The sequence below is a fragment of the Diadema setosum genome, chromosome 10, assembly GCF_964275005.1.
Source record: "Diadema setosum chromosome 10, eeDiaSeto1, whole genome shotgun sequence".
In the NCBI taxonomy this organism is placed as follows: Eukaryota; Metazoa; Echinodermata; class Echinoidea; order Diadematoida; family Diadematidae; genus Diadema; species Diadema setosum.
Genome location: NC_092694.1, coordinates 1847845 through 1860928, shown reverse-complemented (window position 1 = coordinate 1860928; position 13084 = coordinate 1847845). Strand labels below are relative to the sequence as shown.

At 36.8% G+C, this 13084-nt stretch overlaps 1 protein-coding gene across 1 annotated transcript; it reads right to left on the bottom strand.

Annotated features, from left to right (window-relative positions):
* Positions 1–817: 817 nt before the first annotated feature.
* On the bottom strand, positions 818–11820 carry LOC140234323 (uncharacterized). The gene is made up of 6 exons (XM_072314383.1): positions 11755–11820; positions 9046–9256; positions 3512–3644; positions 2854–2985; positions 1863–2020; positions 818–1244 (listed from the first exon to the last, which is right to left on the bottom strand). Exons 2-6 carry the CDS (start codon positions 9250–9252, stop codon positions 966–968), a joined length of 909 nt encoding a protein of 302 aa, XP_072170484.1. The 5' UTR covers positions 9253–9256; positions 11755–11820; the 3' UTR covers positions 818–965.
* Between the last annotated feature and the right edge of the window lie 1264 nt (positions 11821–13084).

The window sequence follows — 13084 nt, the reverse complement described above, 5'->3', positions numbered from 1 at the left end:
ACCCATATCTGACTGACAGAGACTGTCACAGTGAACTTTTTACATGAAAATGTTACATAAAAACATGACAATAGAAACAACTTTGTGCTCTCTAAAAAATCTGAACGAAATTAATGAGATACATGTGTAGTATTGCATTTAACATTGCTTTTCAACATATGTATGGTGAGTATTCAATATTAAAACAACATACTATATACACATAGTTTGGCTTTTGACATGATAAAGATAAATAATGTATACTTTATTTGTTCAGTTATAATAAAATTTCAATATACTGAACGTAAACTGCCTGTCCTGAGAACTTCGTTATTACAGGAATGCACCGCATCATAATACAGTTGAACCTCTATTATCCGGCCTCCCTTTATCCGGATCTCTCTATTATCCGGACGCAATCTCGCCGTGATATTTTTTTAATAATTACGGGAAGAAAGGGGGATTCCCAACTCCTTGAGAACTCCTACCCAAACACACATGAATTACATATTACTTCCAATATGATTAATATACATTGCATCAAATTTCCTTCCAAATTGCTTACCTTCAGACATTCAACATCCCGAAACATCCCCAAATGTAACAATGAAAAGGTTGCAGTATACACATTACTACATGTGGTACTACAATGGGCTTCATCAGTACATGTGCATGTATATGTACATGTATAAAGCATTGAGTCTCCCGTATCCGGCCAAATCCCTTATCCGGATGAGCCCCGGTCCCGACTTGTCCGGATACGAGAGGTTCAACTGTAGCTAATTTACTAATAATTTCACCTGACCCATTGATGTAAAATTCACAATACAAAGTTGTATGAGACCAAGTCATCACTGTAGAAGCATAGAATGCTTACAAATGTTTTGTAAAGAAATGAAGATTTGTCATCACCAGCAGCTACACCACAAGCAGAGGAACACCTTATTTGATCGTGAAAAACATTGACAACTATCATGCTTTGGCCTTTAGCCAGCACATATATGACAGGCGGTTGATATCAATACTGGCAGAGGAAGATAGAGGTGATACAATCTCAACGACGTGGCATGCGTGATGATGTGGTTGTTGACTACCTTGACTCGCTTGCCTGGAGCAAGGTCCCCAATCTGCTGCACAGCCCTAGCACTGAGGTAGCCTTGTTGGATCCGTGAGCAGCTGATGCATTGTGGGTAGAATTTGTACTCTGGTTGCTTTGGACGGAAGATCTTGACCACAGCTTGTAGTTTCCCTTTTCTTTTTGATAGCTGAGAATCAGATGAGAAATCAACAACTTGTCATGTTAATGGATTTCATTATTAGACTACCACTAAATGCAAAAAACCTATCAAACAAACTATGAATAGGTAGGTATAAATAAAGCCTGCAATCCCCAGGGTATTTTGTGGATAGCAAATGCTGGGATGGGGCATGAAGAATAATGGTAAGCTTGGACATTTGGTTGGCCTTGAATGGACTGCTGTAAGAGGAATAGGGCTACACCAACTCTGAGATGAATGCACTTTGTTAGGAGTGCAAACAATCAGATCTTATTAACAAGTTACATGTAGTTTGCCTCTGCTAGCCCATGAATACAATTACAAAAGTAATCAGTTGGAGATGAAGCTAGGAGCAACATTATATAAACAGAAGTAGGGGTGTTGAGATCATCAGAAAAAAAACTAACACAAAACAGCAAATGCTCCAAATCTCATCAGCATCACCCCTCTGTATTAAAAATTGAAATACAACCACACCCACAGAGGTAGAGATGCAAAATTTCAGCATAAGATATTCTTCTTTAAAAAACAAAAGAATTATAACAAAAAATAAGGAAGGGGCTTTTTTTTCTAAGCCCAGCTATTGAGGGGTATTTAAATACTAACTGCTAAAGGAGGTTGATGGTCTGCAATGAACATCTTGGTGGTCCATCGTTTCCCACAGGTGTGGCATCCATACTTGCTACCAATGGCTGCTAGTTGAGCCTTCTTCCCAAAGCTGGCATAGTGCTTACTGGCTGGAATACCTTGCCATGCAAAAGCTCCTGTAATAAGAAACAAAATGCAATAAAACATTCAAAAATGTAAAAAAAAACACACAAAACATTCAAAAGATGGGACATTCATCAATGGGATCAAATGACATCTCCCTATGACAATTCATGAATTGGTTTCATCGCACATCCAAGCACTACCATACTACATACTACAGTGTACTCCTGTTATGACGAACACGGTCATAACAAAATTCTGGCTACAATAAAATGAAAATTTGGGCCGCAACATTATCAGCTCTTTGTTTTTTTCATTGTTTTGTTCCGTTATAACGAAATTTCGATGTAACAAAAAACCCCAAAAAACTGCCAGTCCCGAGGACTTCGTTATAATGAGAGTCTGCTGTATATTGACTTGGCTCGTTTTCTGATTACAGTACTTACCAATAATCACTTTTGTTCAGTGTTTAAAAAACAATTTCGGGGCTTGCATGCCCTGGAAATCACTTGAATAACTTGAAACAGTGTAAACCTCATGAGTGTCAGTGCCTCTGGTGATGATCTTATCCATGTTTAAAGAAAACCATGCACTGCTACCAGGCTGAGAAATGAGAAATACAGTGGATTCCTGTTATAACAAAGTCTTTGGGACCGGCACTTTCCTTTCGTTATATCAAAATTTTGTAATATAAAACATAGAGCAAATAATGTTGCGTCCTGAATTTTTACTACGAAATTCATTATAACCATGTTTGTTATAAGAGGAGTGCACTGTACTTCATCTATTGATCAACAAATAACATCCAGACGTCTCTTTTGATAAATCGTTTTTAGAAAGACTGATTCATTTATAATTCCCTGCTAAATAATGATGTGGTTTGTACCTGGTTGTAAAACTGTACTGGGAAGAACCTGGTAGAAATGGCCTTTAAAGAGTTTAAACAGCACTGCAGAACCCAGACCATAGCAGGCAATATCAGCTACACTCACATCAAGAGTGATGTCATCTCTGTAGTCTGTAGAAAGGAAAAAGAATATATTTTATGATGGAGACAACTTGAAGATTTCATTTGAAGAAAACATTTTTGATACAGGAATGAATATATGAAACAGAACAATGAAGCAAATCAAGCAAAATAAAGTTGTCTAGTATGCAAAAAACAAACAAACAAAAAACTACATATAAATGGCCTCAAAAACAGGCATGGACAAAATATTCTGCCTCTAGCAATATTAGCACTGGGTGATTAAAATGAACAGGTCAGGATTTGGGCATAAGTGCATTTTTATGTCCATCTTGTCATTAAATTGTGAGAGAATGAACTCTTGCACTTAGCCCACATTGGCAATGGGTGGTTTGTCCTCAAATAATGACTATGACACTAATAATCATGTTAGTAACAAAATTTAAAATCTGAGGAGAGTGTATTGAATAAGTCCATGTTTTACAGTTAGCTGGTGAATGATTAATATCCAGATGGTGGGTCAACATACAATCTCAAAAAAAAAAAAAAAAAAATGACTGACACAAACTCATTTTACCATTATGGAATTTGGAATAGCTGCCAAGGACGGTAAAGGAAGCCAAGATGCCTGAAACAGCCACTGAACAGAGTCCAAGACCAGGAGCAAAGACATGGGAGGCAGTTAGAGAGAGAGGCTTGAATACACCAACCTATGGAAGACAAGAGTGATACAGTGAAGTATTAGTAGTCTGTTGCAGTGCTGTATAACTCTAACTTTGAGGTAAAGAAAGACCACTGGGTAAGTATGGATACCAATAGTTGTACGGTAGGACACACATACTAGATAACATTTGAGATAAAGTACTATTCTGGGTAAATTTAGCTGTCAGTGTTTTTTTTTTATTTTGTATTATTATCATTATCCTTTGTGGATAAACACTAGAGAGCTACTAACTCAGGGAAACCAACAGATGTGTTTTTCAACTTATCTGTGAAGGTTCAGAGAAATAATAATTATACTAATATGCAATTGTAATATGGGCCGTAAGCAGGCACATTTTAGATTGATGCAAAAAATGACTACCACAACACCATGCTGAAAGATACATTGTAAATACATTGTAAACTTGAGCAAAGCAACACAAGATTGGAAAACTCCATAAACAATCAAGAACAATACTCGCGGTGATCATGCATCCGTATCTTTGGTCTGCAAGAGAAAAGAGGAGAGAAGACGGACATGTTAGCAGCAGACATCATCAAGACAAAGCTTGGAGTGACCTTGGACCCGGCCAAGGACATCGATCGGTCTCATCGTACTGGGAGCCCGCGTGAGACTGCGCGACCTGTTCAGTCTCCTCGTTCGACCAATGAGGCTTCATCGTTCCAGTCACGCCCACGTCCCATCATCGTCAAGTTGACCAGCTACCGGAAGAAAAGAGAGATCATCGAAAATCGCAAAAAGTTGAAAGGAAGCGGAATCGTCATCGTGGAGGATCTGACGTTGAAAAACCAAAAACTTCTGTCGCAGACCCGCAATACCCACAAGGTGATATCAGCGTGGTCATCTGATGGCCGTGTAATCGCCCTTCTTGGTGCATCTGGGGGAAAGAACATCACAAAACTGATTACATGTGAAGAAGACCTGAAGAAATTAAACACAAAATGATTGTCATTAAACACATGTCAAACGACCTGCATCTATGAATTTGTGACCAGCAAACAAGTACAGCTGTAAAGTATATGATTGTAATGATAATGTATCTCAATCCAGCTCTCCGTTTATGTTTATTATTTTGTATTGATTTACAGGCTTACTTCGTTTTATATAAATTTTGGTACCTGCATTTTGTAAATTCTTAGTCATTATGTTCCAGTGTCATATATGTGTTTTGTGTGCAATAGTGTGCATGTAATGTCGTGTAAGCATAGTTTTCTCGGATGTCTCAATGATATTGATTTCAATACACTGAATGAATTTTTATCACCACCTGAATCTGGAATTAAGAATATACTTCAAACAAATTTTACACCGGAGGAGTTCAATGATTTTGTAGAAAATGAATATTTCAATGAAGATTTTAGTAAATATTTGTCTTGTATTCATATTAATGTGAGAAGTTTATGTCGCAATTTTGATGCTTTATCGCTTTTTCTCTCTTCCTTGTCTATGCAAATCAAAGTTGTTGGTGTTAGTGAGACATGGCTAAATGATAATTCGCCTTTATCACTGTGCAATATTAACAATTATGAGTTCGTTGGTAACAGTCGCAAAACTAAACGCGGAGGAGGTGTTGGGTTTTATGTACATAAAGATATCTCTTTTAATCGCCGATGCGATCTTGATATTAACACTGATTTTTTTGAGAGTATATTTATAGAAATAACAAATTGCAATACTTCTACTTTGATATGTGTTGTGTATAGACCACCCAACAAGTCAGTTAATGAATTTTGTGAGTCTTTGAATGATATTTTAGATATTGTTAAAAAGGAAAAGAAATGTTTTTATCTCATGGGCGATTTCAATATTGATTTGCTTAAAATAGGGTGTGTGCAATATGTAAATGAATTTTTGGATTTGTTGTTATTGAATTCTATGTTACCTTTGGTTCATTATCCCACACGTGTCACTGACTCTTCCGCTTCATTACTTGACAACATTTTTACTAATGATTCTTGTCAGATCCACTCTGGAATTATTTTAACTGATATATCAGATCATTTCCCGGTATATTGTATTTGTGAAAGTGTAATTTCATCGTTTAAAAGTCAACAAAGACAAATGAAGAGAGATACAAATGAAAATAATATTATATATTTTTTACGATCACTGGAATCGACGTCAAGGGAATATGATAAAAATGATGGTAATATTAGTTTTGATAATTTTTTTGATTTAATTACTGACAAATATAATGAATCATTTCCGTTGATTTCAGTTCGTGGTAAACGAAGGAAAAATGATAATGTATGGTGTACAAATGATATTCGTAAATTAATAAGGAAAAAATGTAAAATGTATAAATTGTATAAAAAGAATCAAAATGATTACCGTAAAACTCTTCATAAGAAATATCGAAATAAAGTGACTAATATGATGAAATTAGCTAAAAAGAAATATTAGGAGAAAAAGTTAGCTGATAGTACTGGGAATAGTAAAAAGACACGGGATGTGATAAATAATGCCTTAGGGAAAAAGTGCAATAAGAAAACAACCATTAAATCTATTAAGTGTAACAATGAAACAATTATAAATGAGAAAGAGATTTGTAATTTGTTAAATACATATTTTGTTAATATTGGTTGTGATATCAATTCATCTTTTGATGTTTCAGATGAGTATGATTATCTTCAATATGTTACAAAAGTTGAGCCAACTGCATTTTTTAAACCAATTACTTGTAAAGAAATGATTGATGTTGTAACCAGTTTTAAGAATGATGTCAGTGCTGGATACGATAATATTGATATGCGAATTGTGAAAAGAGCTGTTCATTTGATATGTAAACCTTTATGTGCAATATTTAATCAGTGCATGGAATCTGGTATTTTTCCAGATAAACTGAAGATCGCAAGAGTTGTACCAGTTTTTAAAAGTGGTTCCCTTGATTTAATGACAAATTATCGCCCAATATCAGTTTTATCCGTTTTCTCCAAAGTTTTTGAAAAATGTATTTCCACTAGGCTTATTCAATTTCTGACAAAGTGCAATATTATTAAGAAAAATCAGTATGGATTTAGACCGGGGCACTCCACATCTTCTGCATTGACTGATTTTATTCATAAGGTGATCTGTGCAATAGACAACGGGAAAATTTTACTGGGCTTATTTTTAGACCTGAGCAAAGCATTTGACACGCTTGATCATAATATTCTTTTAGCTAAATTAGATCAGTATGGTATTCGTGGAGTTATTTTAAATCTTTTTAAAAGTTATTTGAGTAATCGTAAGCAGTTTGTATCAATTGATAAGAATGTTTCTGAATATAAAAACATAAGATGTGGAGTACCCCAGGGATCGATCCTTGGGCCTATTTTATTTCTTTTATATATAAATGATTTGCCGAATGTTTCTAATATTTTACAATGCATTTTATTTGCCGATGACACAAGTATATTTTTGTCTCATGATAATATGGATTCTTTACAAGAGGTTTTTAATAAGGAATTGCAATATGTTACAAGTTGGCTGCGAATGAACAAATTATTAATCAATATAACAAAAACTAATTTTATGATATTTACAAAGAAAAAAATTAACATTGATACTGTATCTATTAATATGTGTGGTTCTCAAATCATGCAAGTTTCCTCACTGAAATTTCTTGGAGTTTTTGTAGACACTAAGTTGAATTGGTCAAATCATATTAATTATATTTGTAATAAATTATCAAAAAATATTGGTGTAATGTACAAACTTAGTTTTCTCCCGAATTCTGTTTTGAAATCAATTTATAGTGCTATAGTTTTACCTTATTTGTATTATGGAATAATTGTTTGGGGTAATGCTCATGATTGTCATATTCAAAGACTATTACTACTTCAAAAACGTGCAATACGAATCATTGCCCATGCCTCTTATCTTGCCCATACCCCACCACTCTTTTTATCCCTGAAAATATTGCAATTGAATGATATGTATAAATACCAAGTGGGGATATTTATGTATTTATGTAAGAACTTTATATTACCAAAAACTCTTTTGGACTTTTTCACATACAATAATCAAATTCATAACTACAATACGCGAACCGCGAGTGATTTTCACCTACCTCTATCTCGTACATCTTTTTATCAACGATCTATTCTTTACAGTGGTCCTATTCTGTGGAATTCTCTCCCCTTTGAAATACGCAATGCTAACTCATTGAATATATTTAAGTCTGGGGCCGTATTCTGAGAGCTTATTAAGTGTCTGATTAGCACTTAATTACCGAATTGGTATTCTGAGAGCATGATTAAGTAGGGGGTATATTAAGTACCATAGCAACAAGCGTTTGGCGGGAAGGACCTACGCGTTTGCGCGTATCAATGCGCGCGCACCTCTGAGAGGACTTAATCACAGAGTTAATTACGAATCGGTATTCTGAGGGTGTAATTAAGTATGAAAGTTAATGGAAAACTTAATGATACCAAAGAGTGTCATTAACTACTCCGATATCACGCATTACATCGTGTTTTCTCTGCCACAGCGATGCTTACCGTCTTCGGTAACCGAGGAGCGGTTGAATCTTGTTATCATGGTATCCGTAGAATTCAGAGAAAAAAAAGAAATATAGCCGATCTTCGAGGAATTTTGTCATTTTATTTGAGCAAAGAGGTTGAGATCTTCGCGTGCGTAGGTGAGGGGTTGTAATCAAATACCGGAGTGTGCGCACGGAGCTCTTGGGCTGTAATTACAGGGGGCGTGGAGGAGCGCGCATTGAGGGCATATTTGCGCGTGTAATCATCATTTTGGCTTCTAACAACGCGTCTGATTGGATGGAATAACAATTAGATGGGAGGGACCTAAGATAATTACAGGGGACTTAATCATACCTTAATTACGTCCTCAGAATACCGATTTTGCCCATGATTAAGGGCCTATTAACTTCACGACTTAATCACGAAGTTAATTACAGACTTAATTACGACCTCAGAATACCACCCCTGGTTATAAAAAAATTCTCTTCAATAATTACAACCAAATTCATTTAAGTTAGAGTATCAGTTTTTACCCTTTACGTTTTGAGACATCAGGTGTTTGTTATTGTCTTTGTATGTTGATTGTTATGTCTTAGTCTTGTCTTGTTCTTATGTTTTACTAGTCTTGCTTCGAACACATTGGTAACAGAAATTTAACAAGTGTTTTTAGGTCAGCCGAAAATAAGGGACATTTCCTTTCTGGCTGCTGCCTACCACAGCAATTCCTTTTACACTGTTTAACTGATATTTTGTAATTGTATTCTAATGTTGTTGTATGTGTTTGTTTGTTTCTATATCTTCTTTGCTTGGTGAAATAAAGAAACTTGAAATGCACTAGAAGGCTGTGTATATCTTTCTTGGGGTTGAAACTTATGAAACATTATTGGTCAGTTTACTATATTTTACTAACGTGTAGTTTATTACCTGAAGAATGCCAAGGCAAAGAGGAAAGACCATACATCCCATGCCCCAGCTCAGCACTGTGCCATATATCTCTCCTCTTCTACCTTGGTAAATATTGGAACACCAGTCTTGTAGAATGGCCCTGATACAGTGTGCCACTTGACTACTGTGAGACCGATGTCGGAGGCAGGAATCTCCAGCTTCTACATGATGTCTGGTCCACGTCATTGTGCTAAAATCCAGAAAAATAAAGTTATCACATGCAGACAAATCACTCAGTACACCATGGCGATTGAGCTCCTCATTAGAAGTCCTTATTTTCCGTCATACTACTCTCATACCATTCAAATGCTCTTTCACAATAAGTAAGATTCCACGGTACATTTTACTAGAAATCTCAGTTATTTTGGCTCCAAATCTATGATCAAACTAGAGATCTCACTAAAAGGGCCTATCAGAAAAACTTCTGTGTCAATCAGTCAAGAGGAGGTCAGGGGAAAATCATTGCTCAAGAGATGTTTTTTTTTTATTTTTTTTTTTTAAATTTCATTATAGGCTGTATCATCATGCAGAGTGTACTCGACTGTAAGTATACCACTACAAAATGTAATCATGTTTGTTTGTTTTTTTGTTCATTTTCCATGTGAGAAGATGGCTGGATAGCCCATATTAAGCTATGCTAAGCTGGTCTTTCATGGGGTCCAGTTAGATGTGAGGTGGGACCACTTCACCGGGTTAAACTCCCTGCTCTTTGCGACGAATGAATGAAGTGGGATATTTTACGTGCATGAGTTGTGACTCTCTCACACACGGAACCTCCAGTTTATGTCCTATCTGAAGGACAGAGTGTTTTGCCTCTTGTTACAGGGGATGGTATGATTACACACAACATTGCTCAGTCCAGACTCGGGTTCGAACCTGGGTCGCTTGGGTTGGAGGCAGACACGCTACCGACTGGGCCAACTCACCGCCCACAAGTACAGAAGGTCCATTCACTACATGTATGCATTTCAAATGTATTGTCAATAGAGGGTAGGGCCAGGGGTGTCGGTTTCAAAATCATGGTGCAACTGAGTGCGCCAAAATAACACCCCACGCGTTCACATTCAAAGCAGTTATCTTACTTCTTAAACAAGGTAGACATGTTAGAGCGTGTACCAGTACGGCAAATCACATTTTTAATGCGCGCTTTTATTTACTGTGAATTCAGACTCAGAGCATTTTCTTTTACATATCGAGAGTACATGCTGTAAATTCCAAAATTTCAAGCAAAAAAGTGAGATATTTCAAATTTCTATTGATAGAAAAACAGGGTGTCGATTAACTATACACAGCCCAGTCGCCGCTGTACATACGTAGCGCGACAGGGCTGTACCAACGAAGCTCCAAACACGAAGAGGGTCCAACGATCGCATGCGATCGGATTGAATTTTGATACTTTAGATCATTTTTTTGCCACTTCAAACTCATCTGACGAACAAAATGATAATGAGACTTCATATCTATGCTATGAGTATTGAAATTTAGATTTAATAACTTACCTAAATTGATGGTTATATGCAGCATGTGTGAACGGTTCACGAACGGTACATCGTCTTTCACGCCAGGCCATTTCCAATGTTCGGGAGGTCACATGATCTGAATGCCCTTTCAAAAGGTCGCGCTGTCGACCGTGCTGCTACACCAACACTCAAGCAGCACATCGCACGCACGCAAAAGATTTCCGCAGAGATCAAGGCGCCATTTTGAATTCTGCAACGATGAACCGCGACGGTGTTAGGGAATCCGCCATAAAGTATCATTTTTTGGTTCCACGGACTTATCACGAGGGCTCTCAATGGACTTACGAACCTTCTGTAATACAAGCATGCACTTAAGGTGAGTAACGTTTGGTAACGTGTACATTGTTTATAAAGAACGTATAAATTTTCATAAGTTTTGTAGTTGTGTTGTGGTTCCCCACTTTGAAGGTGCCCGTTTGCTGGTCAGACGCTGTATTCGCGTAGCGTATTAACAGCGTCTGGTCGGGCTAGGTGTCGATGTATTGGACACCCAACCATACCTCCTAGTCCTTGCTTGGTTTGGTTGGGTGGGGTCTCACATCGTCGATCATTGAATCAATTTTACTTTGCATTTTGGAGAGTCATTGATTGATTAAACTTATGATGATTGATAACCGCAGCAGTGACCCCAATGTTACAGCACCCGCCCCGCGCTGGGGTTAGATGATTGTGTGTCATGTCATTGATTTGATTGTGTTTCAACGTTAACAAACAAGTTTAATATGGACGGCTCAGCTCATGTAAAAATGTAAGAAATTATGGATTTTATTGCATTCCTAATATTATTTTCATTTTCAATTTATTGCCGTAAAAACACTATTTTGTGGAATCTGAGTGGTGGAGCACACATGATACGGCTGCGTCAAAGAGCTAACAGTTACATTTTATTTACTAGTTTCAGTGGGCCGTGGGCTGCACACACTCACAGTAGCTACACTACAGAAACCCATAAGGTAAAACACAGTGTTCTTGCTCTCTCACCCCCCCCCCCCCTCCCCGAGCTGCAGCTGCATTGACCAATGTACAGTAGCCCTAATTAATCACACACCCCACTACCAAATGTCTACAGTATACTATATGCAGTGGCGTGGCAGTGCGTAATTTTCGATATCAAAATGAAGCGAAACTCGAAAGAAGAAGAGGAAATTCTATACTAGGGAATACTTACCCCCTACGGCCATCTACATCTACTGCTGGTGCAATATTTGGAGATGATGCTAAGGCGGATCGATTAGCTACATTCGTAGATATCAGGAACAGCTTTTGAAGTTACCAGCTTCCGTGGCGTCTGCGCTGTTTGTGTACGAAGATCGTACACTCATATTTACCATGGACCCTACAAAATACGATCCTTGGACTGGTAATGTAGTGGCATATGGCAAGAGAGCAGCAGGTATCGCGCGAGCGCGATGCAAGACCGGCCGGTCGCGAGGCTGCGTTGACGTACGTGTGGTACGGTGCTCGGCGATCTCTAGTCGACGAGATTTTGTAAACAAATTTCAAATCTGGAGCACACGCGCATGCGCCGTATGTAATTTGCTTTTAGGGGTGATGATGAGTGATAAGATAATCCTATCTCTACGGATATAATCCCCCTGAAGCACAACCGTAAAGTGCTCATCCTTAAGCATAAATTGTATGCCATTGAATTGACTGTATTTCATGACTTCAAAAACAAACAAACAAAAAACTTATGTGTGAGTAAAGAAATATATTGTAAGCAGGGCCTATTATAATAGCTATAAATAGGCCTGTAGGCTTACGTATGTAAGTTAAGCCTACTTACTTACTTTTTTATTTTTAGTTTTCCGGAACGATGGTGTAGGTCAGGGTCTGTTAATCGATCAGGATTGTATCCTCACTTCCTCTTGTTGCTGACAGTTGATTAAATTGTGCTGATTATCGGGCTGTCCATAACCATCATTCACTTATTGTCATGTAAACATGAACAAATTATTTAATCATCACAATAATGAAGCGTTTGTTTGCAAAAACTGATAGGTCCATATTTGTCAAATGGAGATATTTGCGATTAAAGGTCAAGAAAAATAAAGAGAATAATAAGAAAATTTTTGCTTCTTTTGACCATAACTTCAAAAATATACCTTTATATGTAGTGACCAATATATCATTTAAAAGATATTATTTTGTACTTTATGACAGAGACCGTACTTCAAAATCTTCAAAAATGGACTTATCGGTTTTTGCAAACAAACTCTTAACATACATCTAATTGCTATTAATATAAGTGTTACTTATAGAATTTGTATGATTGAAAGATGATTGGTTCATTTAGGGCCTAAATTGATTTGAACTGAATTGAATTGAATCGAATCGAATTAAATTGAATGAAATGAAATGTATAATGAAATTAATTAATTTAATTTAATTCAATTTAAATTAAATGAATTGAATTTACTCAAGAAAACATCAATGTTCTTGGAGTTGAAGTATACTTTAAAAGGTTGAGCTGTGTACCTCGTGGATAATCCTAGAGC